This window comes from Haematobia irritans, chromosome 1 (genome assembly GCF_050003625.1).
Source record: "Haematobia irritans isolate KBUSLIRL chromosome 1, ASM5000362v1, whole genome shotgun sequence".
Classification (NCBI taxonomy): Eukaryota; Metazoa; Arthropoda; class Insecta; order Diptera; family Muscidae; genus Haematobia; species Haematobia irritans.
The window spans coordinates 141,992,524-142,015,619 of NC_134397.1; the positions used below are offsets into that span (position 1 = coordinate 141,992,524).

Genomic DNA, 23,096 nt, shown 5'->3' on the forward strand with positions numbered 1-23,096 from the left:
ATCGCGAAGACACCATGTATCTATCTCCTCTCCTTCTGTGTGTTGCAAACATATGTACTAACGTATAATACCCTGTTCTACAGTGGCGAAAGTTGACTTTCTACTTCCCATTACAATCCATGAACCATCGTTGCTCTAACTTTTTAAGAATTTTCTTAAATTTCGAAAAGTTACAATATAAGGTCTGCTCGCGTACTTTTGAAATAAAAACTAGTTTAAAATTGCTGAAATGTACACGAACGGCATCCAGCAACTATACAAACTGCCTTCGAAATGATCGCACGAATGCTTTTGCTTTTCGGACTATGCAAAAACGGGTCCATCGCTATCTCAACCAAAACAAGAGCATGGATAAGAGAAAAGATGGAAAGAATCGTGACCGACGAGTGTTAGCATATTTATGAATAGACGACTAGCTATGCGAGTGCCAAACCCAAAAAAGGTTTAATCGGTGGATTATCCCCTCTCAGTAATGCTGGTGCCATTTCTGTAAGTGGTTTGACCGCAATTTGAAACGCCGCTCGAACTCGGCTAAAACGGAAGTTCTAAAAAGTTTTAATCGGTGGATTATCCCCTCTCAGTAATGCTGGTGCCATTTCTGTAAGTGGTTGAACCGCAATTTGAAACGCCGCTTGAAACCGGCTAAAACGTAAGTTCTAAGGTTATGTTAGGTTAAAGTGACCGTCCGATTTAGTTGCAGGCTCACTTAGACTATTCAGTCCATTGTGATACCACATTAACTAAAAGTACCTATTACATATGGGCACTTCTAGTTTTAACCGCTGAACCGTATCGATTATTTTTTTCTGTTGAACCAACCAGATTGTTCCAAAAACATTAGCAGACAGTTTAAGTTAACGTTTTCCAGGTCCACCAGTAATCTTGAGCTATATGCCTTACGCAAAATGCTGGACACTCACACAAGAGGTGTTTAATTGACTCCTTTTCCTCCGCATCATGACAGCTCATACAGCAGTCATTATAGTTCGCGCCAATGGATTTTGCAAAATCGGCAGCGGCCCGTTATAGCAGCTTGGTGTCGTTACAACCCCTGCAATTCTCCCATTTGCCATCATAATAGCCTTATCACGCAGTAAGAGCTTGCGGTTGCCACACTGTTAGAAAGATATGTTTTTCATATGTTCTGATATAAACAAAATGTGTTTCGGGCACAATTTTTAAACACAATATATTTAAGTGCAAACATATAATGTTCCTCAACTAACACAACATGTTTGGGACACATATGTTAATATGTTAGAATATATTATGTTTGGGGCATGAATGTTTCATAAAAATAATATGCGTGAATGTAAACATATATAAATTTACAAATTTCGAGTAAACATATATATGTTGTGATACTTTATTCAGAGAGCGACAGAGAGAGTTAGTATAGAGAAAGAAATAGAAATGGAAACCAGGAGGGTTGAATAAAAAGATATCAATACAACACAGCGAGAGAATGAAATGAGAGCAATTTCTGTGAAACCGCTTGTATGTTGTTTCGGAAAACTGTTTTATAATATGGCCAAAAATTTGGTATGCTTAAGTCTAAATATTATTTAATTTGAATAGTAGATTGAGTATTCGGAATAAAGAGAATAGACATTCGGAACCAAGAAAATAGACATTTAAAAAAAAACAGCATATTTGTATTACAGAAAAAGATGCGAAGAACTCAAAAATTTAGTGGAAGTTAAAAATATGTGAGGGAATGAACACAATCTTCTTTGGCGAATTCTTCCAAGCATATACTATTTTTGGACTCAAAATGCTTCCAAACATATAATATGATCACATAAAACAAACATATTAATGTTTCGGCGGTATCCAATAATATATGTGCTTCCTGCAAAATATGTTTGGAACATATGTTAGAGAAGCGATTTTTTTTGAGGGTGCAGAGGCATCCCAACAGATTCTATGAAAGGTAATTCCTAGCCTTCCCAGCAAAAAAATTTGGAAGTTCTTCCAAAGGCACAACTTTAAAAGCACTTCCAGAAGGTGCACTCCCAATGATGTTCTTTATTCTAACTACCCAGGAAGTTATTTTGATTCAATTTTTTATAACATACTTGTTTCATATTTTTAATGTGTAATTTCAACTTTTTTTGTTTCAAATAAGTTAAAAACAGAGTAAGAAGTGATAAAATGGTACAAATTATTTAAATTTTGTCGAAAAAAATGCAAAACCCAATCTGAAAAATTTTGAATTTTTTAAAATATTTGAAGTCAAACGTTTCCGAAAAGCGTTAGAATCCATTAAAAATTATTTATTTGACAACATATCACAGAATTTTTTATTTTACATCCAAAACATTGAATTCGGATCACACCTAAAGAAGTGATGCAAATTGAGTGCAACGGCTGTTGAAATGGAGGACTTCCGTCCTATGACAAGCCCATGTTAAATTCATCGCTTCTGCGTCAATTTTGCACCACTTCCGGATCCAAAAAGAACATTTTCATTACTTTTTTGGCGACGCTTTTTTTGCTGGGTTGCTAACTCATCCGCTTCAGTGAAAATTGCACTGATCAGCTGTCTCGTTGAGAGATTTGCCGCAGTCGATGGCCTTTTTCAATGCAGACCCTTGAAGGACGACAAGAGCGCTAATGGGTAATCCGACCCAGTTCAGAACTATGATATAGAAATTAGGATGACGAGGACCAAGGGATTTCTGTCTATGCATATTGAATTATGGTCATTTTGACCAACATTAGCGAGTGTAAGGCTTTTGACTAGGACAGTTACATGCTTATATACATACGATATACACTTCATTTGAAAACATATATGTATATTAATCTTTGTTTTATCTATACTTTCCCACAGCTTAACAGAATTTGTCAGACCCATCCGCCTCTGGACCAGACCCTCAACACAGCCCTTCACTATTGCCTATGCCATGGGCTATGGTTCAACCGATTTCGCCAAACAAAGAACAAATCGTTTAACCGATTTAAATATGACCATAATCTCCAATGACGATTGTAATCGAGAATTGCCAACAATACCGGAAACAGAAAGAGGAATTATCGATAGTCAACTTTGTGCTCGTGATTATAAGCTAAATCGTGATACATGCCAAGGTGATTCCGGCGGTCCATTACAGTTAAATATTCGAGGACGACGTAGACGTAGTCGTTTACATTATCATTTGATTGGATTGACATCGTATGGTCTCTACTGTCGCAGTGGTTATCCCAGTATATTTACACGAGTATATTCGTTTCTTGATTGGATAGAGAGTATCGTGTGGAAAGATGAATTTGATGAATTTTAATAAAACACGAAAATATAGAAAACTACTAGAGAGTATTTTGAATTTCTTTATTAATTTTTAGTATAAACTATTTCTTCAATCCAGTACATGTATTTATATAAATGCTAACGCGTGCGAAAACTGAACTAAATTTGTAATCCACATTTGGAGATTTCCATAAAGCGTTGTTAAAATCAGGAGAATTTTATTACCTGGTGACCGTGATTTGGGGTCAACTTACGTGTGATATTTTTTCACAAACAGACGCACATTTTTAAAAACTCAGGAAGGCGCAGCGTAGCGCATAGTTTTATTTACAAATTGTTATAAAACCATAAACAATCATTTCAATGCAGTTGTTTTATTAACTGTTGGTAGTTACTAATTTTTAGTATAAATAATTTCTTCAATCCAATCGATGTACTCTGACACTCTTGTATAAACTCCAGGAGTATCCATAGCACAACCGCGACCAAATGAGGTGATGCCTACTACATAGGGTGTCTCAAAATCGTGAGGGCTAATAGTATTTAAAATTAATGGTCCTCCGGAATCACCCTGAAAATAAAAAATAAAAATAAAAAATTAAATTTACCCTGAAAAGGGGAATAAAATCCAGCAAAAAATAGTTAACTAAAACTTAAAATTCCAACTTTAAGCTCCCAGCAAAAAAAAATGGAAGTTTTTCTAAAGGCAGAACTTTAAAAGCAATTCCAAAAATGTCCTCCTAAAGATGCTCTTAATTGTAACTACAAAATAAATTCTTTTGATTAGATTTTTTATAACTCACCTTTTTCATAATTTTAATGAGTAATTTTAACTTATTATGTTTCAAATAGGTTAATTTATTATTAATATAATTATTTAAATTTTGTCGATAAAATTTCTAAATTCATTGTAGAAAAATTGCGAATTTTTGATAATATTTGGGGTCAAATGTTTCAGACGAGCGTTGGTAGAATTCTACAAAAAAAGGTAGATTTTTTACAGTTTGGTAGAAATAAAATGCTGACAAAATTTTCTATAGAAACAAAATTTTGACATAATTTTCTATAGAAATAAAATTTTGACAAAATTTTCTATAGAAATAAATTTTCTATAGAATTAACATTTTGACAAAATTTTCGATAGAAATAAAATTTTAACTAAATTTTCTATAAAATCAAAATTTTGACAAAATTTTCTACAGAAAGAAAATTTTGACAAAATTTTTTATAGAAACAAAATTTTCTAGAGAAAAAAAATTTGCCAAATTTTCTAAAGAAACAAAATTTTGACAAAATTTTTTATAGAAACAAAATTTTGACAAAATTTTTTATAGAAACAAAATGTTGACAAACTTTTCTATAGAAATATAATCTTTATAAAATTTTCTAAGAAATAAAATTTTGACAAAATTTTCTTTAGAAATACAATTTAAAAAGAAAAATTTACAGAAATAAAATTTTGACAAAATATTCTACAGAAATAAATATTTCACAAAATTTTTTATAGAAATAAAACTTTGACAACATTTTCTATAGAAACAAAATTTTGACAAAATTTTCTATAGAATTCAAATTTTGACAAAATTTCCTATAAAAATAAAATTTTGCAATATAAGATTTTTTGTTTGGTAGTTTTTTGCTTTGATTTTCTCCAAATGTTTGTAGATTATTTTTGGCTCACAGTGGCAACAGTGGTTAGAATACATAAAAAAAAACAAGTAAGTAAAGTAGAATGTCGGGCGGGGCCGACTATATCATACCCTAAACCACCCTTACTGAATTAGTAATCCTAAGCAATTGTGGGGTAACATTGATATGGGTATAGGAGATAAACCGCAGTTGCATATTTAAGAAAACTGTCTCAATCTGACTATAGCTCATGCTCATAGTTTTTTTTTTGTTAAATCTCTATAGAAATAAAATTTTGGAAAAAGTTTCTATAAGCAAATTTTTGTGTGAAATTTTTCTATAGTAATAAAATTTTGATAATAAATTCTATAGAGATACAATTTTAAGAAAAAATTCCATAGAAATACAATTTTGAGATAATTTTTACAGAAATAATATTTTGCAAAAAAAATTCTATAGAAATACATATTTGACAAAATTTTCTATAGGAATAAAATTTTGGTAGATTATTATCACCCAATTTTTGGGTGATTAGACATCGGCTATATACAACTATAGGCCGATATGGACCAATTTTGTTATGGTTGTCAGCGACCATATACTAACACCACGTTCCAAATTTGAAACGGACCGGTAGAATTTTGCTCCTCCAAGAGGTTCCGGAAGGCAAATCTGGAGAACGGTTTATATGGGGGCTATATATAATTATGGACCACTTCTGACATGGTTGTTAGAGACCATATACTAACACCATGTTCCAAATTTCAACCGGATCGCATAAAATTTGCTTCTCTTAGAGGCTCCACAAGCCAAATCTGGGAATCGGTTTATATGGGGGCTAACATATATATAATTGTGAACCGACGTGGACAAATTTTTGCATGGATGTTAGAGACCATATACTAACACCACGTTCCACATTTGAACCGGATCGGATGAATTTTGCTCCACCAAGAGGCTCCGCAGGTCAAATCTGCAGAACGGTTTATATGGAAGCTATATATAATTATGAACCGATGTGGAGCAATTTTTGCATGGTTGTTACAGACCATATACCAACAGCATGTACCAATTTCAGCAGGAACGGATGAAATTTGCTTCTCTTTGTGGCTCCGCAAGGCAAATCTGGAGATCGGTTTATATGGGGGCTATATATGTTATAATTATGGACCGATGTGGAGCAATTTTTGCATGGTTGTTACAGACCATATACCAACAGCATGTACCAATTTCAGCAGGAACGGATGAATTTTGCTCCTCCAAGACGAGTCCACTATACGTAAAAGTGGACCGATATGGCCCATTTGCAATACCATCCGACCTACATCAATAACAACTACTTGTACCAAGTTCCAAGTCGATAGGTTGTTTCGTTCGGAAGTTTGCGTGATTTCAACAGACGGACGGACATGCATAGATCGACTCAGAATTTCACCACGACCCAGAATATATATATACTTTATGGGGTCTTAGAGCAATATTTCGATGTGTTACAAACGGAACGACAAAGTTAATATACCCCCATCCTATGGTGGAGGTATAAAAATATCACACAATTTTTCAACCCCCATCAAAAACACCGAATTCGAAACGGCTGTTGCACCATTTCCAGATCCAAAAAGAACATTTGCATTACTTTTTTGACTACACTTTTTTATACCCTCCACCATAGGATGGGGGGTATATTAACTTTGTCATTCCGTTTGTAACACATCGAAATATTGCTCTAAGACCCCATAAAGTATATATATATTCTGGGTCGTGGTGAAATTCTGAGTCGATCTGAGCGAGTCCGTCCGACCGTCTGTGAAATCACGCTAACTTCCGAACGAAACAAGCTATCGACTTGAAACTTGGCACAAGTAGTTGTTATTGATGTAGTTAGGATGGTATTGCAAATGGGCCATATCGGTCCATAATTATATATAGCCCCCATATACACCGATTCCCCGATTTGGCTTTCGGAGCCTCTAAGAGAAGCAAATTCATCCGATCCTGCTGAAATTTGGTACATTGTGTTAGTATATGGTATCTAACAACCATGCAAAAATTTGTCCACATCGGTCCATAATTATATATAGCCCCCATATAAACCGATCCCAAGATTTGGTTTGCGGAGCCTCTAAGAGAAGAAAATTTCATCCGATCAGGCTGAAATTTGGTACATGGTGTTAGTATATGGTCTCTAACAACTATGCAAAAATTGGTCTTCAGCGGTCCATAATTATATATAGGCCCCATATAAACCGATCCCCCGATTTGGCTTTCGGAGCCTCTAAGAGAAGCAAATTTCATCCGATCCGGCTGAAATTTGGTACATTATGTTAGTATATGGTCTTTAACAACCGTGCAAAAATTGGTCCACATCGGTTCATAATTACATATAGCCCCCATATAAACCGATCCCCAGATTTGGCTTGCGGAGTGGTGTTAGTATATGGCCTCAAATACCCATGCAAAGATTGGTCGAAATCGGTCCATAATTATATATAGCTGCCATATAAACCGATCCCCAGATTTGACCTCCGGTGCCTTTTGGAGAAGCAAAATTCATCCGATCTGATTGAAATTTGGTACGCGGTTTTACTATATGATATTTAACAACCATGCCAAAATTGGTCCATATCAGTCCATAATCATATATAGCCCCCATATAAACCGATCCCAAGATTTGGTTTTGGAACCTATTGGATGAGCAAATTTGGTACATTGTGATAGTATATGGCCGTTAACAACCATGCCTAACTAGGTCCATATCGGTCTATAGTTATATATAGCCCTCAGATAAATCAATTCCCAATCACACAAAAATTGGTCCATATCAAGTTCATAATTGTATATAGCCCTTATATAAGCGTCACCCATATTTCAATTCTGGCTCCCTACGTACCGTGCAAAATTATTTCGTAATTATTTGTAGACTTACATATATTTTTGTCTAATATATACCACGTGTGGACTAACTCACAATTTAGAAAACGATTTAAGATACCACAACCCAAGTAATTCGATTGTGTATAACAGTCTTTCGTAGAAGTTTCTACGCAATCCATGGTGGAGGGTACATAAGATTCGGCCTGACCGAACTTTCGGCCGTTTATACTTGTTTTTGGTATGCTCGAATTCGAAAGTATTTAGGAATTGTTTCAGATTTATTACAAACCAACTGGAGCCTATTTTAAGGTGGAATTCTGTAATAAAAAAATGTATCGATTTTTGGGTCAAGTAGTAAATCGTTATTTTAGAGAAATGCGTATTTTATGCCACGCAAATGTCGCATTCGACTTTATTTGTCTATGTTAAGACAATATTTTTTTGTCAGTTCAGGGTACAATGAGTTGATTACGTTACAAAAGTGTGACAGAATATTCTTCAACTGCACTGAAAGAAATTTTGCCTTTACACCAATGATTTAGAAGCGGAGAATTGAAGTAAGGATACTTTTAAGATAGAATTGTCTTTTAAATTTAAGTTTTGCGTACTTGATCCTAGGCAGCAAATTTTAATTTATTAATTTTTTTCAATTTTTTTTTGCTTCATGTGCTATTAAAGTCCACTAATTTAAAGACAATTTCATTAAATTTGAAAAATGTTCCACAATAATTAAAACAAAGTGTACCTTAGTCAAACAAAATTTTTTAAGATGCCAATGTTTTATTTGAATCTCTTAATTATAAGGAAAAAACGACTTTATACAAATACTCATTGTCTTTTGGACAAGGAAAAACTGTATATCAGAGAAATGCTAAGTGAAAAACGCATTTGTATCTTAATGACATGAAATCTTCGGTCTCAGTGTAGGTAAAATATATTTTTCTTTAATAATGGAAATATATTACCTGACATGTATCGCTTTTTCGCACCGTATCCTTGGCACATAATTGTGAGTCCAATACACCTCGGGGCAAAGACTCCTCATCTTTAAAATACGAAGAACATTCACTATTTGGTACTACAGTTAAATAGGTTTTAAGCAGATTATCAGAGCTTGGTCCGGCTGGAACGAAAAATTAAAAGAAAATCGGTGAATTGATTATTTTTGGAAAGGGAAAAATCTAAAATATTTTGATTTTTTGCCTTTCCCAAAAAAATTTGAATTTTCTGGGGAAATATCCTAAACTAATGTTTTAATGATTTTTATTAAATAGTAATTAACCACAAATTCAAATTTAAACCTTAATTCATATACAAATTATCCAATATTTCAAGTTAAAACATCTTTAAAATAAAGTCATATAATAATAGTTACAAGAAAACATAAAATCTAGAGCAAAATCTCAATGATTTTGAAGATATATTTTGAAATTTTTAATGAAAATTCACATCAGTCCTATAGAATTTTCCTTTATATAAAGAGATCCATGTTTATGTCGAATATCTTAACTCTAAGCACAAAACCACTTTATAGGCTTTTGGTCAAGAAGAAAAATTTTGTATTAGAGAAATGCGTCTTTTATGCTAAGCAAAACACGCATTCGTTTATGGACAAAGAGTCTTTAGACTCACGACAATATTTTTTTTTAGTGTTACGTGTTGGCACTTAAAGTTTTCAATTTGTGTTAAAATATTTTTTATTTAGAAGTCTATAAATTGCTTAGCATATCCAATAGAACAAGTTTTTATTCCTACCAAACTGAGTATGTCCATATCCAATCGCTGTACAATTTAGGCTATCCAATGAATAAATACTCCAAACACATATTGGAGTATATAAAAATTGATCTTCAATTTTTAACAGGGCTATATCGTGATACGATTCAGTTCGTTTATAGTCTGGGTGCACGACTGTTTCGATGACTTTGCGGGGTTTCTTGGAAGAATCAGTTAAATCGCCTCCACCAACTAGAACAACGGATGGAGATACTCTAAAAGAAATTGTGATAAAATATTGAATATTCTATTAAATACAATATATTAATTTGTAACAAAGTATAATCTACTACTAACTGAAGTTAGTAGTATAAAGAAAGTATTGTCCTATTTGAAACAAAACAGAGTAGTAGTCACAGAAAAAAAACAATTCACGAAAATTTTCCCAATTAGAGTCTTAATTGAGTTTAAAAAAAATCAATTAAAAATTTAATTGATTCCACAAATTTTTTAATTGAAACAATGAAAAAATGAAACAATAAAAAAATTAATTATTTTTTTTATTGGATCAATTAATATTTTAATTGACTTTCAATTAATTTTTTAATTGATACTATCATTTCTGTGATTGAAGACATTTCAATTAAAAAATTAATTGGATCAATTAATTTCGTGATTGAATCAGAAAACTAAATTTTTGTGTGTTTAAACAAGTAAAGAAAGCACACCTTACATCACTCTGTACAGCGAAAAAAACGTACACTATTGTATAGTAAAAATGAACAATCTCGCGCAAAAATTGAACTAAATTGTACTCCAAATTTGAGATTTCCATAAAGCTTTGTTAAAACTAGGGACATTTAATGCCGTGTTGTACTTTTTAACTGCATCCTCTCATAGAAGAAAAAAAAATGAACTAAAAGTAAAGAAGAAAATCATTGGCGCCAAAACATGCCCATTATTCATTCATTCATTTGCGTTAGTTCATATTGAACTTATGTGTACGGTCATTGAACTTTACACCCACGTTTAGTTCATAAAATGTTTGAGACATACTTAACACAGGGATAATTTCATAGGAAAATTTCGAAAAAAATAATAAAATTTAACTACCAACAAATAATTTTTTCCAATAAAAATAAATTCAAAATAGTGTTAGTTTAACAACTGAAATTTTTTTTCGGTCTCTTCTTATCATTATGGGATAGAGGTCAAATATGATGAACTATGGCGAAGGCGCTGGGTCTCCTTGGATGGTTGCGAGCAAACCAAGTTGATATGGGGCTAAAAGAACCAAAGGAACTGCGAAATTTTATTGTCGATGGACAGAGATTTGAGAAACACATGGTACATTGAAGAAAATATTTACGTGATATTAAAGATTACACAACCTAAATTTTAGGATGCGAAATTTACAAAATATGAAGGACAAATTTCTTTAAAATAATGAAATTTTAATTAAAATAAAGTTTATAATCTTTGCTTCAAAAAAATTGTTTTATTAAATTTAGGACACAAATTTTGTAAATTTGCGTCCCTCTGTTAAAGTCCCATGTCTTTGAACTAAGGCTAATTTTCCTTAAAGTAAAGAAACATATTTTTGATTTATAGAAATTGTCCTTAAATTAACTGAAATATTGAAAATTTAGATTTAAGATAAAAACGGTTCAAATATAGGCTAAGACTTATTATGAGGATTTAACGTCTTTGGTTTAAAGTTTTTTTTTTGAATTAAGAAAACATTTTTTACTTTGAAGTATCCGTTATAATTCAGATTTTTAAACTGTCATTTTTTGTATGTGAGTACCTTTACTAATAAACACAAATTTTGTAAATTTGCGTCCCTCCGTTAAAGTCCCATGTCTTTGAACTAAGGCTAATTTTCCTTAAAGTAAAGAAACACATTTTTGATTTAAAGAAATTGTCCTTAAATTAACTGAAATATTGAAAATTTAGATTTAAGATAAAAACGCTTCAAATATAGGCTAAGACTTATTATGAGGATTTAACGTCTTTGGTTTAAAGTTTTTTTTTTTTTTTTTGAATTAAGAAAACATTTTTTGCTTTGAAGTATCCGTTATAATTTGGATTTTTAAACTGGCATTTTTTTGTACGTGAGTACCTTTACTAATAAACACAAATTTTGTAAATTTGCGTCCCTCCGTTAAAGTCCCATGTCTTTGAACTAAGGCTAAGTTTCCTTAAAGTAAAGAAACACATTTTTGATTTAAAGAAATTGTCCTTAAATTAACTGAAATATTGAAAATTAAGATTTAAGATAAAAACGCTTCAATTAGGCTAAGACTTATTATGAGAATTTAACGTCTTTGGTTTAAAGTTTTTTTTTTTGGAATTAAGAAAATATTTTTTACTTTGAAGTATCCGTTATAATTTGGATTTTTAAACTGGCATTTTTTTGTACGTGAGTACCTTTACTAATAAACCGCGAAAAGAGAATGAAAATTTGATAAATGAAATCTGTATCCTAATATTAATTTTATTGGTCCTAGATTTAAAGTCAGATAGGTCGCTAAAAAATTCTTTATTTTAAAGAAGCTGCATCTTTGGCTTGGAATCAATACCAAAATCCTTAAGGGAAGGTCAAAATTTTTGGATCCAATTAAACTTTTTTTGCGTGTAAGAATAGGCCTCAAAGATTATGATATCTGTACTTCCTGTGTCAGTGTCCAGCGAGGAGTCAAATAAACTTGGAATCGGCTGAAATTTTTTTTTCGTTTCAGTGGTTTTTATTTTAAATTTAAAAAAACACGTTTTCCTCCAACATTGAATAATTGGTAATAACATTATTGACATTTAAAAAACTTCCAAAGCAATTCGGCTGTGAGTATCAATTGAAAGTTCTGAATACTAAATTACAGTTATGAGGGGTTTATAAGGTTGGTTGTGCTTATCGAATTCGATCAAAATTTTTTCAAAAGAGAGACAGTTAGTTCAGACAACTGTTTGACTTTTATTATAAACAAAAATCTATAATAATAAGCGCCAAATGGCAGAAGGAACAAAATAAGGGTTGTAAATAAAGTAAATAGATTAACACAGCTGTGATTTCATTGTAAATGCAGAATTTTCATTACAGCAATCGATTTTCAACCAATAACTTCTCTGTGTGTATCATACCCTAAACCACCCTTACTGAATTAGTAAACATAAGCATTTGTGGGGTATCATTGGTATAGGTTTTGGAGTATCATTGGTATAGGTTTTGGAGAACATAAAGGGGGGTACATGTTTATGGGTGTCTTGTCACAATCTGAGCAGAAATGTCTAATATTAGGAGCTATAGTTTATTTTGCATCAAAAGAGTTAGTATGCCACTAATATTGAGTCCATTATTAAACAAGTATAAACGGCCGTAAATTCGGCCAGGCCGAATCTTATGTACCCTCCTCCATGGATTGCGTAGAAACTTCTACGAAAGACTGTCATCCACAATCGAATTACTTGGGTTGTGGTATCTTAAATCGTTTTCTAAATTGTGAGTTAGTCCATACGTGGTTTACATTAGACAAAAAAAGTATGTGTAGGTAAGTCTACAAATAATTATGAATCGATATGGACTTTTGCACGGTACGTGGGGAGCCAGAATTGAAATATGGAGGTCGCTTATATGGGGGCTATATACAATTATTGATATGGACCTATTTTGTGTGATGTGTGGGGATCGATTTATTTGAGGGCTATATATAACTATAGACCGATATAGTCCTAGTTAGGCATGGTTGTTAACGGCCATATACTACCACAATGTACCAAATTTCAACTGACTCGGATGAAATTAGCTCCTCCAAGAGGATCCAAAACCAAATCTCGGGATCGGTTTATATGGGTGCTATATATAATTATGGACTGATATGAACCAATTCCTGCATGGTTGTTGGATACCATATACTTACATCACGTACCAAATTTCAACCGAATCGTATGCATTTTGCTCTTCCAAGGGGCTCCGGAGGTCAAATCTGGGGATCGGTTTATATGGGGGCTATATATAATTATTGGCCGATTTCGACCAATTTTTGCATGGGAGTTTGAGGCCATATATTAACACCACGTACCAAATTTCAACTGAATCAGATGAATTTTGGTCCTCCAAGAGGCTCCGGAGGTCAAATCTGGTGATCGGTTTATATATAATTATGGACCGATGTGGACCAATTTTTGCATGGTTGTTAGAGTCCATATACTAACACCATGTACCAAATTTCAGCCGGATCGGATGAAATTTGCTTCTCTTAGAGGCCTCGCAAGCCAAATCGGGGGATCGGTTTATAGGGAGGCTATATATAATTATGGACCGATGTGGACCAATTTTTGCATGGTTGTTAGAGACCATATACTAACACCATGTAACAAATTTTAGCCGGATCGGATGAAATATGCTTCTCTTAGAGGCCTCGCAAGCCAAATCGGGGATCGGTTTATATGGGGGCTATATATAATTATGGACCGAAGTGGACCAATTTTTGCATGGTTGTTAGAGACCATATACTAACACCATGTACCAAATTTCAGCCGGATCGGATGAAATTTGCTTCTCTTAGAGGCCTCGCAAGCCAAATTTTGGGGTCCGTTTATATGGGGGCCATACGTAAAAGTGGACCGATATGGCCCATTTGCAACACCATCCGACCTACATCAATAACAACTACATGTGCCAAGTTTCAAGGCGATAGCTTGTTTCGTGCGGAAGTTAGCGTGATTTCAACAGACGGACGGACGGATGGACATGCTCAGATCGACTCAGAATTTTACCACGACCCAGAATATATATACTTTATGGGGTCTTAGAGCAATATTTCGATGTGTTACAAACGGAATGACAAAGTTAATATACCCCCCATCCTATGGTGGAGGGTATAAAAAGAGGTAAAAATTGACCAAATCGGCCGATACATATATATGGGAGCTATATCTAAATCTGAACCGATTTCGATGAAATTGCGCACATACAGTTAGAGGGACAGAAGATTATATTTAGCCAACTTTGAGTACTATCGGCCAAATTTGGCAAAATCGGGCGATACATATATATGGGAGCTATATCTAAATCCGAACCGATTTCGATTATTTTTGGCACATATTGTCAGTACCATAAAATTAGAGTAAGCCAAGTTTGAGTATGATCGCTTAATAAATAAGGTTTTTATGGCCAAATTTGGGAAAATCGGGCGATAAATATATTTGGGAGCTATATCTAAATCTGAACCGATTTCGATGAAATTTTGCAGACTTAAAGGGTGATGAAATGTTTACTATGTGCAAAATTTGATGACGATCGGTTTGTAAAAAAGCGCAACGTGACTCCATTTGTCGAAATCGGGCGATACATATATATAGGAGCTATATCTAAATTTGATCCGATTTCTTCCAAATTCAATAGCGTTCGTCCTTGTGCCCAAAAACCACCCTGTACCTAATTTCATCCAAATCGGTTAATAATTGCGACCGGAATCCTGTGAACAACAAATACATGGACAGACGGACGGACGGACACCAAGCGCTAGATCGACTCAGGAGGTGATTCTGAGTCGATCGGTATATATTTTATGGGGTCTAAAATCAATATTTCTGGTAGGCACCACTATGTGGTTTAGGGTATAAAAAGGAAAGTCCATGCTTTTCAAAGCTTTAGAGCAATTTGGTTTTGCTATTTTATTACAAAGATGAAAAAGTACCTTTTGGCTTAAAAGGTACAATTTCATCCCTTTTTTCATTAGCTAAACAGATTAAAAAAAGAAACACTCTCTTGAGAGAGAGGGAGAACAAGAGAGGATTTCGTGCTGTCATTCTCTTAAAAGCTGTAGCTGAATTTCCGTTTCCATTTACTTTGAAAATGGTTATGTCCTCTACCTCTGTTCATTCCATGGGTCACTTGTTAACGAAGCAAACAGTTCGTTTATTAAACTCAAGTCGATCGGTTCGGTTTTTGTTTGGTTGCAATGTTTTTCCACAAAGTGCAGTTTATTTCAATTACTTTGAAGAATGGAACATATCCAAGTGTTTATTAGACTGAAAGTTTTATAAATAATTTGATTCAATATTCTATACTCTGTTAATAAAAGAATTGTAACCAATTAATAAAAGAGGTAGGTTTTTCTTTTTTCTAAAGACATGTATGTGACTCGCGCCAATACATACATATACACATTACAATATTTCGAATGCACTGCTATTGGTTTATCTATTCCCGTGTTAGAGTGTACATACAATGTTTTAGGTTGTTGTTGTTTGTGTTTTGCTCCCAAAAAAACTTAAATTGCTCTCACAAATGCAAGACTCTCGCTCTCATTCTTTTTAATTAAATTCCACTTAGTTTACAGTGGTGGAACATAAGCTAGCAATCAGTATGGATTGTGAGAGAATACGATCCACAGCAAAAAAAAAAGAGCACAGTACACAAGATTGTCAAAATATTCAGTAGTCGATAATGTTGTGCCTAGCATGTGGTAATGCGGTGCTTTCACATTTATTCGCTAGTTCTGAGATCTCTTTTATACAAAAGAAGGTATTATAACTAAACTATATTAAAAACGCCGATGTGATAAAAATAAGCAAGAAACCAAATTGGCAAATTGATAAAAAAAACTTCATTACATCTAATTGAGTTTTTATCGCTTGTTAAATAAACTTTCGCAATTTTTGAAAAAAAAAATCGATTTAGAATGGTGACGGTGATATAATAAGTTTTATATTCCCTTTGTAACATATCGATATATAGACTAAAAAATATATTTACATCATATTAAAGATCACATAACCTAAATTTTTAAAAACCCAATTTACATAATATTAAGGATAAATTTCGTTAAATAATGAAATTGGTAAACATAAGCACTTGTGGGCTATCCTTGAAATAGGTTCGTTGAGATCGGAAGTAAAATGTGCGTATTCTACAATGAAACAAAAATCATGCGGTTGCAAAGATTTTGTCTAATGATACTGACGATATTGTTTCCGAGCCAAAGAAGCTGAAAATTGAAGTAAGAACATCTCTAAGACACAATTCTTTTTGAAATTTGAGTTTTGCGTACTTAATTATAGAAAACAAATTTTGAATTTATTCGCTATTCCAGCTGTCAAAGTGCTTTGCAAACGTGCTAACGGCAAATTTAATTTCCAAAATTAGGCCCGACTTCAAGTAGAAGTTATGATATGTTTCAAGTATAAAACGTTTTTAAAATAAAGTATTGAAAAACGTCTCCTAGAAGCGTCATCAATTTTTCAAAAAGAAAAAAATTTGTTTTCAAAAATTCTCACCGATTGCTAAACCGATCTGTTTTCTAAAAAGCCTTATGTGTCCACTAACTATCTGTAAAATGTTTCCACATCCTACCAGTAAACAGCTGAGAAATATGCAAATTACAAAAAATAACGTTTTTTCAATACATTTCTGATACAAATTTTGGGAATGGTATGTATATTCAGCAATATTTCTTAAAACAAATTTCCCTGTAAAAATCAATAAAAATCATATTGATATCACAATTAGTTCAAAAGTTATTATGGTTTCAATTCATATTTTTAATTCCCAAAAAATCGGAAAAGAATTGCTCTCACAAATGATAGATTCTCGCCAGCGTTGCCACAATGAATTTTTATTTTGGACCAACATCTTTGGAAATTCGTACCAGCGGACCATTCTTCCAAATTAAATTAATACAATTCAAAAGTTAAAATTTTTCCAAAGTTTTACTTCGATAGAAAATTTTTTTATTTCTATAGAACATTTTGTCAACATTTTATTTCTATAGAAAATTTTGTCAAAATTTTATTTCTATTGATAATTTTGTCAAAATTTTATTTCTATAGAAAATTTTTCCAAAATTTTACTTCAATAGAAATTTTTTTCCATAGAAAATTTTGTCAACATTTTATTTCTATAGAAAATTTTGTCAAAATTTTATTTCTATAGAAAATTTTGGCAAAATTTTATTTCTATAGAAAATTTTGGCAAAATTTTATTTCTATAGAAAATTTTGTTAAAATTCAATTTTGTAGAAATTTTAGTTAAAATTTTATTTCTATAGAAAATTTTATTTCTATAGATAATTTGGTCAAAATTTTACTTCGATAGAAAATTTTGTCAAATTTTTATTTCAACAGAAAATTTTGTTAAAATTGTATTTCTACAGAAAATTTTGTCAAAATTTCAATTCTATAGAAATTTTAGCTAAAATTTTATTTCTATAGAAATTTTTTTACAAATATTATTTCTGTACAAAATTTCGTTTCTATAGAAAATTTTATTAAAATTTTAGTTCTTTAAGAAATTTTGTAAAAATTTTATTTCTACAGAAAATTTAGCCAAAATTTTATTTCTATAGAAAATTTAGCCAAAATTTTATTTCTATAGAAAATTTGTTAATTTTTTATTTCTATAGATATCGCTAAATTTTATTTCTAAATAATATTTGCAAAAAAATGTCTTCCTATACAAAATTTTATTTGTATAGAAAATGGTATTCAAATTTTATTTCTATAGAAATTTTTGTTAAAATTTTATTTCTATAGAAAATATTGTTAAAATTTTATTTCTATAGAAAATTTTGTCAAAATTTTATTTCTAAAGAAATTTTGTCAAATTTAAAAAAAATACCGATTTGACGAAAATGGTCCAAAATCAATCAAATTCTATTTGGTCCGACCATACGACCAAATTTAAAAATGATTAATTTTTTTGGACCAATTTTGGTCCGATCGGACCAAAATGGCAACACTGATTCTCGCTCTCATTATTTGCAATTAAAGTCTACTTAGCTTACAGTGGTGGAACATAAGCTAGTAATGAGTATACAGTGGTGAGAGAATAAGATCCACAGTAAAAAAAGAGCCCCTAATAACCTTACGGTACACAAAATTGTCAAATTATTTAACGTTGTGTCTAGTCGATAATTTGCTAATTAGAACTCTTTGATGAAAACGACCCTCCATTATATGCGTTCCATGGTGTTGGGTATCTGAGATTCGGCCTGGCCGTATATACATGTTTGTTTGTTTATATGCTCTGGGAAAGCCGGAAGCCCGCTAAACCGATTCTCTTGAAATGTTCAGGAACGTAAAGGGTGGCCATATGGTGAAAATAGGGACTTCATGCTTTTGATATCTGGTCGGGGTGAGGGGCCAACCGTTTGCCAGATTTTTTGAAAAATGGGCTAAAGTTTTCCGATTTGCTTAAAAATTTCTGGAAAGGTTAGGAGGGCAAAGATCCGCTTCTTTATTTTTCAATATTTAGTCGGGGAGGGAGACCAGCCTTTTGACCAACTTTTTTGGTATAGTGAAAAACTAATCTTGTCCGTTTTAATACAAATTTATAAAGGATGTGGGTGGATGTTATGAAATTGACATGGGGTACCTGAGTTTTTGGTATATGAACGGGGAAGGGAACCTTCCCTTGCCCAACGTCTTGAAACTTGAAGAGAAGTTCCATAAGTTTTGGTTTTTGAAATGTCCAGGGTAGTTGAGGGTGGTGTTTAGAGAAACATCACCTTCTATACGAGTATTTCTCAATGTTTGATCGGAGAGGAGGACGTCCCTTTTGTTTTAAAAACTGCAGCAAGATTTCCGATTTATTTGGAATTTAAAGGAAACGTTGAAGAAGTTGAAAAAATTAACACAGTGTCCCCCATATCTGGTCGGGAAAGGGGAACTCCTCTTTGGAATTGTGAAAAATTTAAACTTATTCAATTTACTTGGAATTGATAGGGAACGTAGGGGTGGTTATTAAATAAATATGAGATAGGTGATTTTTTTAATGCACAATGTCCCTTAGGGGTAAAATATTTAAATAAGACATAAGACAAATGTTATACTTCCTTACCCATTAAGATGTGCACAGTGAGCAGCAGTTAATACGTAGTCATAACGAATTAGAACTCCACCGCATTTATAGTCAAAAGCTTCGTCACCAAAGAATGATTCCCATCCTAAAGCAACCTTTCAAGTTCAGTTTAGCTATTAGTATAAGATTCTCAGTACCTTCAAATACTTACCATATATGGGAATTCCATATATTCTGTCCTCAAACCATTTATAATAGCGAGTGCTGGATTTCCACACCCTATTAAAAGAATATTAACAAACTTGGAATAAGAAGATATTTTCTATCGAAGACGAGTGGTAAATTAGCTTAGACTATAGTTGTAGTCTGGTACTTAAGGCTCATTTATAGGTATGGGAATAGTTCACATTAACCGAAAATATGCATTGCACTGCTCGTAAAGAGGTTTTCTTGGTTATTTTAGTCCAACTTTTCCCATCTTAGTCATTACTTTTAATGTACATCCAAAATATTATTCTAGAGATTAATTCTCATTTCACAAGAAATTCCTTCGAGGTAATATATAAAAATTATTTGATTTTCACAAATTAAGAACATTTTCTATATGTACAGGATGACATTGAAATATTAAGAAAATATTTTATTAAACCCTATACCATATAGTTGTCAGGTTATAATATATTTGATCTGCCAAACAATGCCTACCAGAAATATTGATTTTAGACCCCATAAAATATATACCGATCGACTCAGAGAGAAGAGAGAAGCCTCTAAGAGAAGCAAATTTCATCCGGCTGAAATTTGGTACATGGTGTAAATATATGGTCCCTAACAACTATGCAAAAATTGGCCAGATCGGTCCATAGTTATATAGAGCCCCCATATAAACCGATCCCCCGATTTGGCTTGCCGAGCCTCTAAGAGAAGCAAATTTCATCCGATCCGGCTGAAATTTGGTACATGGTATTAGTATATGGTATCAAACAAGCATGCAAAAATTGCTTCACATCGGTACATAATTATATATAGCCCTCATATAAGCCGATCCCCCGATTTGGCTTGCGGAGCCTCTAAGAGAAACAAATTTCATCTCTTACAACCATGCACAAAAATAGAAAAGAATTATAGAAAATTTTTTCAAAATTTTATTTATATAAAAAATTTTGTCAAAATTTTATTACTATACAAAATTTTGACAAGATTTTATTTCTATAGAAATTTTTGTCAAAATTTTATTTCTATAAAAAATTTTGTCAAAATTTTATTTGTATACAAAATTTTGTCAAAATTGTATTCTTATTAGAATATGGTATCTGAGAACCATGCAGGAATTGGTCCATAATTATATGTAGCCCCCATATAAACCGATGCCCAGATTTGACCTCCGGAGCCCCTTGGAAGAGCAAAATTCACCCGATCCGGTTGAAATTTGGTACGTGGTTTTAGTATATGGTCTCTAACAACCATGCAGAAATTGGTCCATAACGGTCTTAATTATATATAACCCCCATTTATACCGATCACCTGATTTGACCTTCGGTGCTATTGGAGGAGCAAAATTCATCCGACCTGATTGAAATTTTGTACGTGGTGAAATTTGGTACATTGCGCTAGTAGATGGCCGCTAACAACCATGCCAAAATTGGTCCATATCGGTCTATAGTTATATATAGTCAATCCCCAAAAATAATCTACCAAAATTTTATTTCGATAGAAAATTTTGTCAAAATTTTATTATTACAGAATATATTGTCAAAATGTTATTTCTATAAAAAATTTTATCAAAATTTTATTATTATACAAAATTTTGTCAAGATTTTATTTCTATAGAAAATTTTTGTCAAAATTTTATTTATATAAAAAATTTTGTCAAAATTTTTTTACTATACAACATGTTGTCATAATTTTATTTCTGTAGAAAATGTTGTCAAAATTTTATTCCTATAAAAAATTGTGTCAAAATTTTATTTCTATAGAAAATTTTGTCAAAATTTTATTCCTATAGAAAATTTGGTCAAACTGAATTATTTACCTATTTAATCGCCCTTTTTTTGTTTAATATATACCCCATATGGACTAATTTACAATCGAGAAGAAGGTGTTAAGAAGTATTAAGATACCTTGCCATCGGCAAGTGTTACCGCAACCCAAGTAATTCGATTGTGGATGACAGTCTTTATTACAAGTTTCTATGCAATCCATGGTGGAGGGTACATAAGATTCGGCCTGACCGTATATACTTGTTTAATACAAAACTCAATATAAGTGGTGAAAAACTTGTTTGCACTGTGCAAACATTTTATGTTGCAACCTAAACATATCTTTTTTAAGGCCCAAATAATTAATTCCAGTTTCTAAACATATGTTTGCTGGCAGTAAACTATCTTCAATATATTGTTTTGAAATACAAATAACCCCAAAGCAAAATAGTCGATAAGCAATCATGAACGTTTGCTCAGCAACCTACACTTTTAGTTGTTGTAGTAAAAATTACATCTTTATATATCTTCCGTTATCTAACATATCTCCATTGCCATCTTTATATTTTCTTCTATTCTCTTTCTCTCTCTCTCTCTGACCTTTCTAACCATATATACGTTTGTACGAGATTTCTAGATTAATATATGTTTGAATCCCCATATATTATATTTAAGAAAATGTAATGCCCCAAACATAATATGTTCTAACATATTTACATTTATGTCCCAAACAAGTTGTACTAGTTTATGAACTTTATAAAAAATAATGTGCTAAAAAATTTGACTTCCACACATATAATTTTTACACCCAAACATACGAAGAAAAGTCTTTTTCGTCTGTGTACCACCATAAATAAAATTAATTCTTTAATACTAACATTGTACAAACCTTCGGTTAGCCTCTTCTTCGGTGCCTCAGTCCATAAATCACGTTTGCAGCATACAAAAATATTTGAACCATCCTCATAACACGGGCTAAAAGTTTTAGCCGTTATGGCTGCCGGGCAATTTTTAAGAGGAATGCATGATCCAGTTGAATTATTTGACAATTTACATTCATGTGGAATTTCAATATCGGGAAATTTTCTATCAGCAATCTGTGAACTTGACAATTCGTCGGAATGTACTGCAAAATTTAAAACCACAAAATCAGTACTGAATCCTTTGAAAAACCTACAAACTCACCGTATCGTAAGAGAATGCAAAGAACCAATAATAATTCTATTAATATGTTCATCGTTTTCAAGAAATGACAAGCGCAATTAGCTTATTATAAGCTTGTTTGGGAATTCGATGATAGCACCTCGAAGAATTATTTAAAACTGATTCAATCGCCAGGTGTTTTGGTGGTAATCAACTAATATATATTCATAGATTCTATGTCAATTAACATCGTGACTTGATTATTAGGGTAGTCGGCGGTTTTGTATTGATAAGTCGTAAAACTTATATTGCTCGAAAGATAACTAAAGAGAGCTGCAGAGATATAATAGAAACCTATATATAAAATTAGGAGAAAATCTCTTTAAGATTAAATGACTGTTTAAAGCCAATCGTATGTATACAAATTGAAAAACTTCTTCGCCTTCCACGGGAGTTGAACCTGGGTCGGCTGGCACCATAACAGAACGCCTTAGCACATTCAGCCACAAACGCCATTGAACACGATGCATCAAAACGTCTCTTCAAATGTTTGTTATATGAACACACAAAACAAGTTTTTTTTCATTCAATCACGAAATTTATTGATCCAATCACTTTTTTAATTGAAATCACAGAAATGAAAGTATAATTAAACAAGTAAGGAAAGCCTAAAGTCGGCCGGGGCCGACTATATTATACCCTG

The 23,096-nt window shown here is 32.4% G+C and overlaps 2 protein-coding genes across 2 annotated transcripts; one reads left to right on the forward strand and one right to left on the reverse strand.

Moving 5' to 3' along the window:
• Positions 1 to 2,836: 2,836 nt before the first annotated feature.
• LOC142242594 (serine protease snk) lies at positions 2,837 to 3,312 on the forward strand (the record flags this gene model as incomplete). The annotated part of the gene is given in 1 exon segment (XM_075314164.1): positions 2,837 to 3,312. A coding segment is annotated over 1 exon segment (451 nt), but the record flags the coding sequence as incomplete, so codon positions are not given.
• Positions 3,313 to 3,537: 225 nt separating this feature from the next.
• LOC142242605 (serine protease snk-like) lies at positions 3,538 to 22,573 on the reverse strand. Its single transcript, XM_075314175.1, has 7 exons — positions 22,436 to 22,573; positions 22,140 to 22,376; positions 19,483 to 19,550; positions 19,311 to 19,426; positions 9,512 to 9,747; positions 8,722 to 8,879; positions 3,538 to 3,824 (listed from the first exon to the last, which is right to left on the reverse strand). The coding sequence occupies exons 1-7, from the start codon at positions 22,485 to 22,487 to the stop codon at positions 3,648 to 3,650; spliced, it is 1,044 nt and encodes a 347-aa protein (XP_075170290.1). The 5' UTR covers positions 22,488 to 22,573; the 3' UTR covers positions 3,538 to 3,647.
• Positions 22,574 to 23,096: the final 523 nt, after the last annotated feature.

Coding starts and splice junctions, on each gene's coding strand:
- LOC142242605 (XM_075314175.1), bottom strand. CDS start 22,487: ATGAACATATTAATAGAATTATTATTGGTTCTTTGCATTCTCTTACGA. Junction 9,748..19,310: donor CACTGTGCACATCTTAATGG/GTAAGGAAGTAT, acceptor AATTTCTTTTAG/AGTATCTCCATCCGTTGTTC. Junction 3,825..8,721: donor GAAAAAGCGATACATGTCAG/GTAATATATTTC, acceptor TTTTATTTTCAG/GGTGATTCCGGAGGACCATT.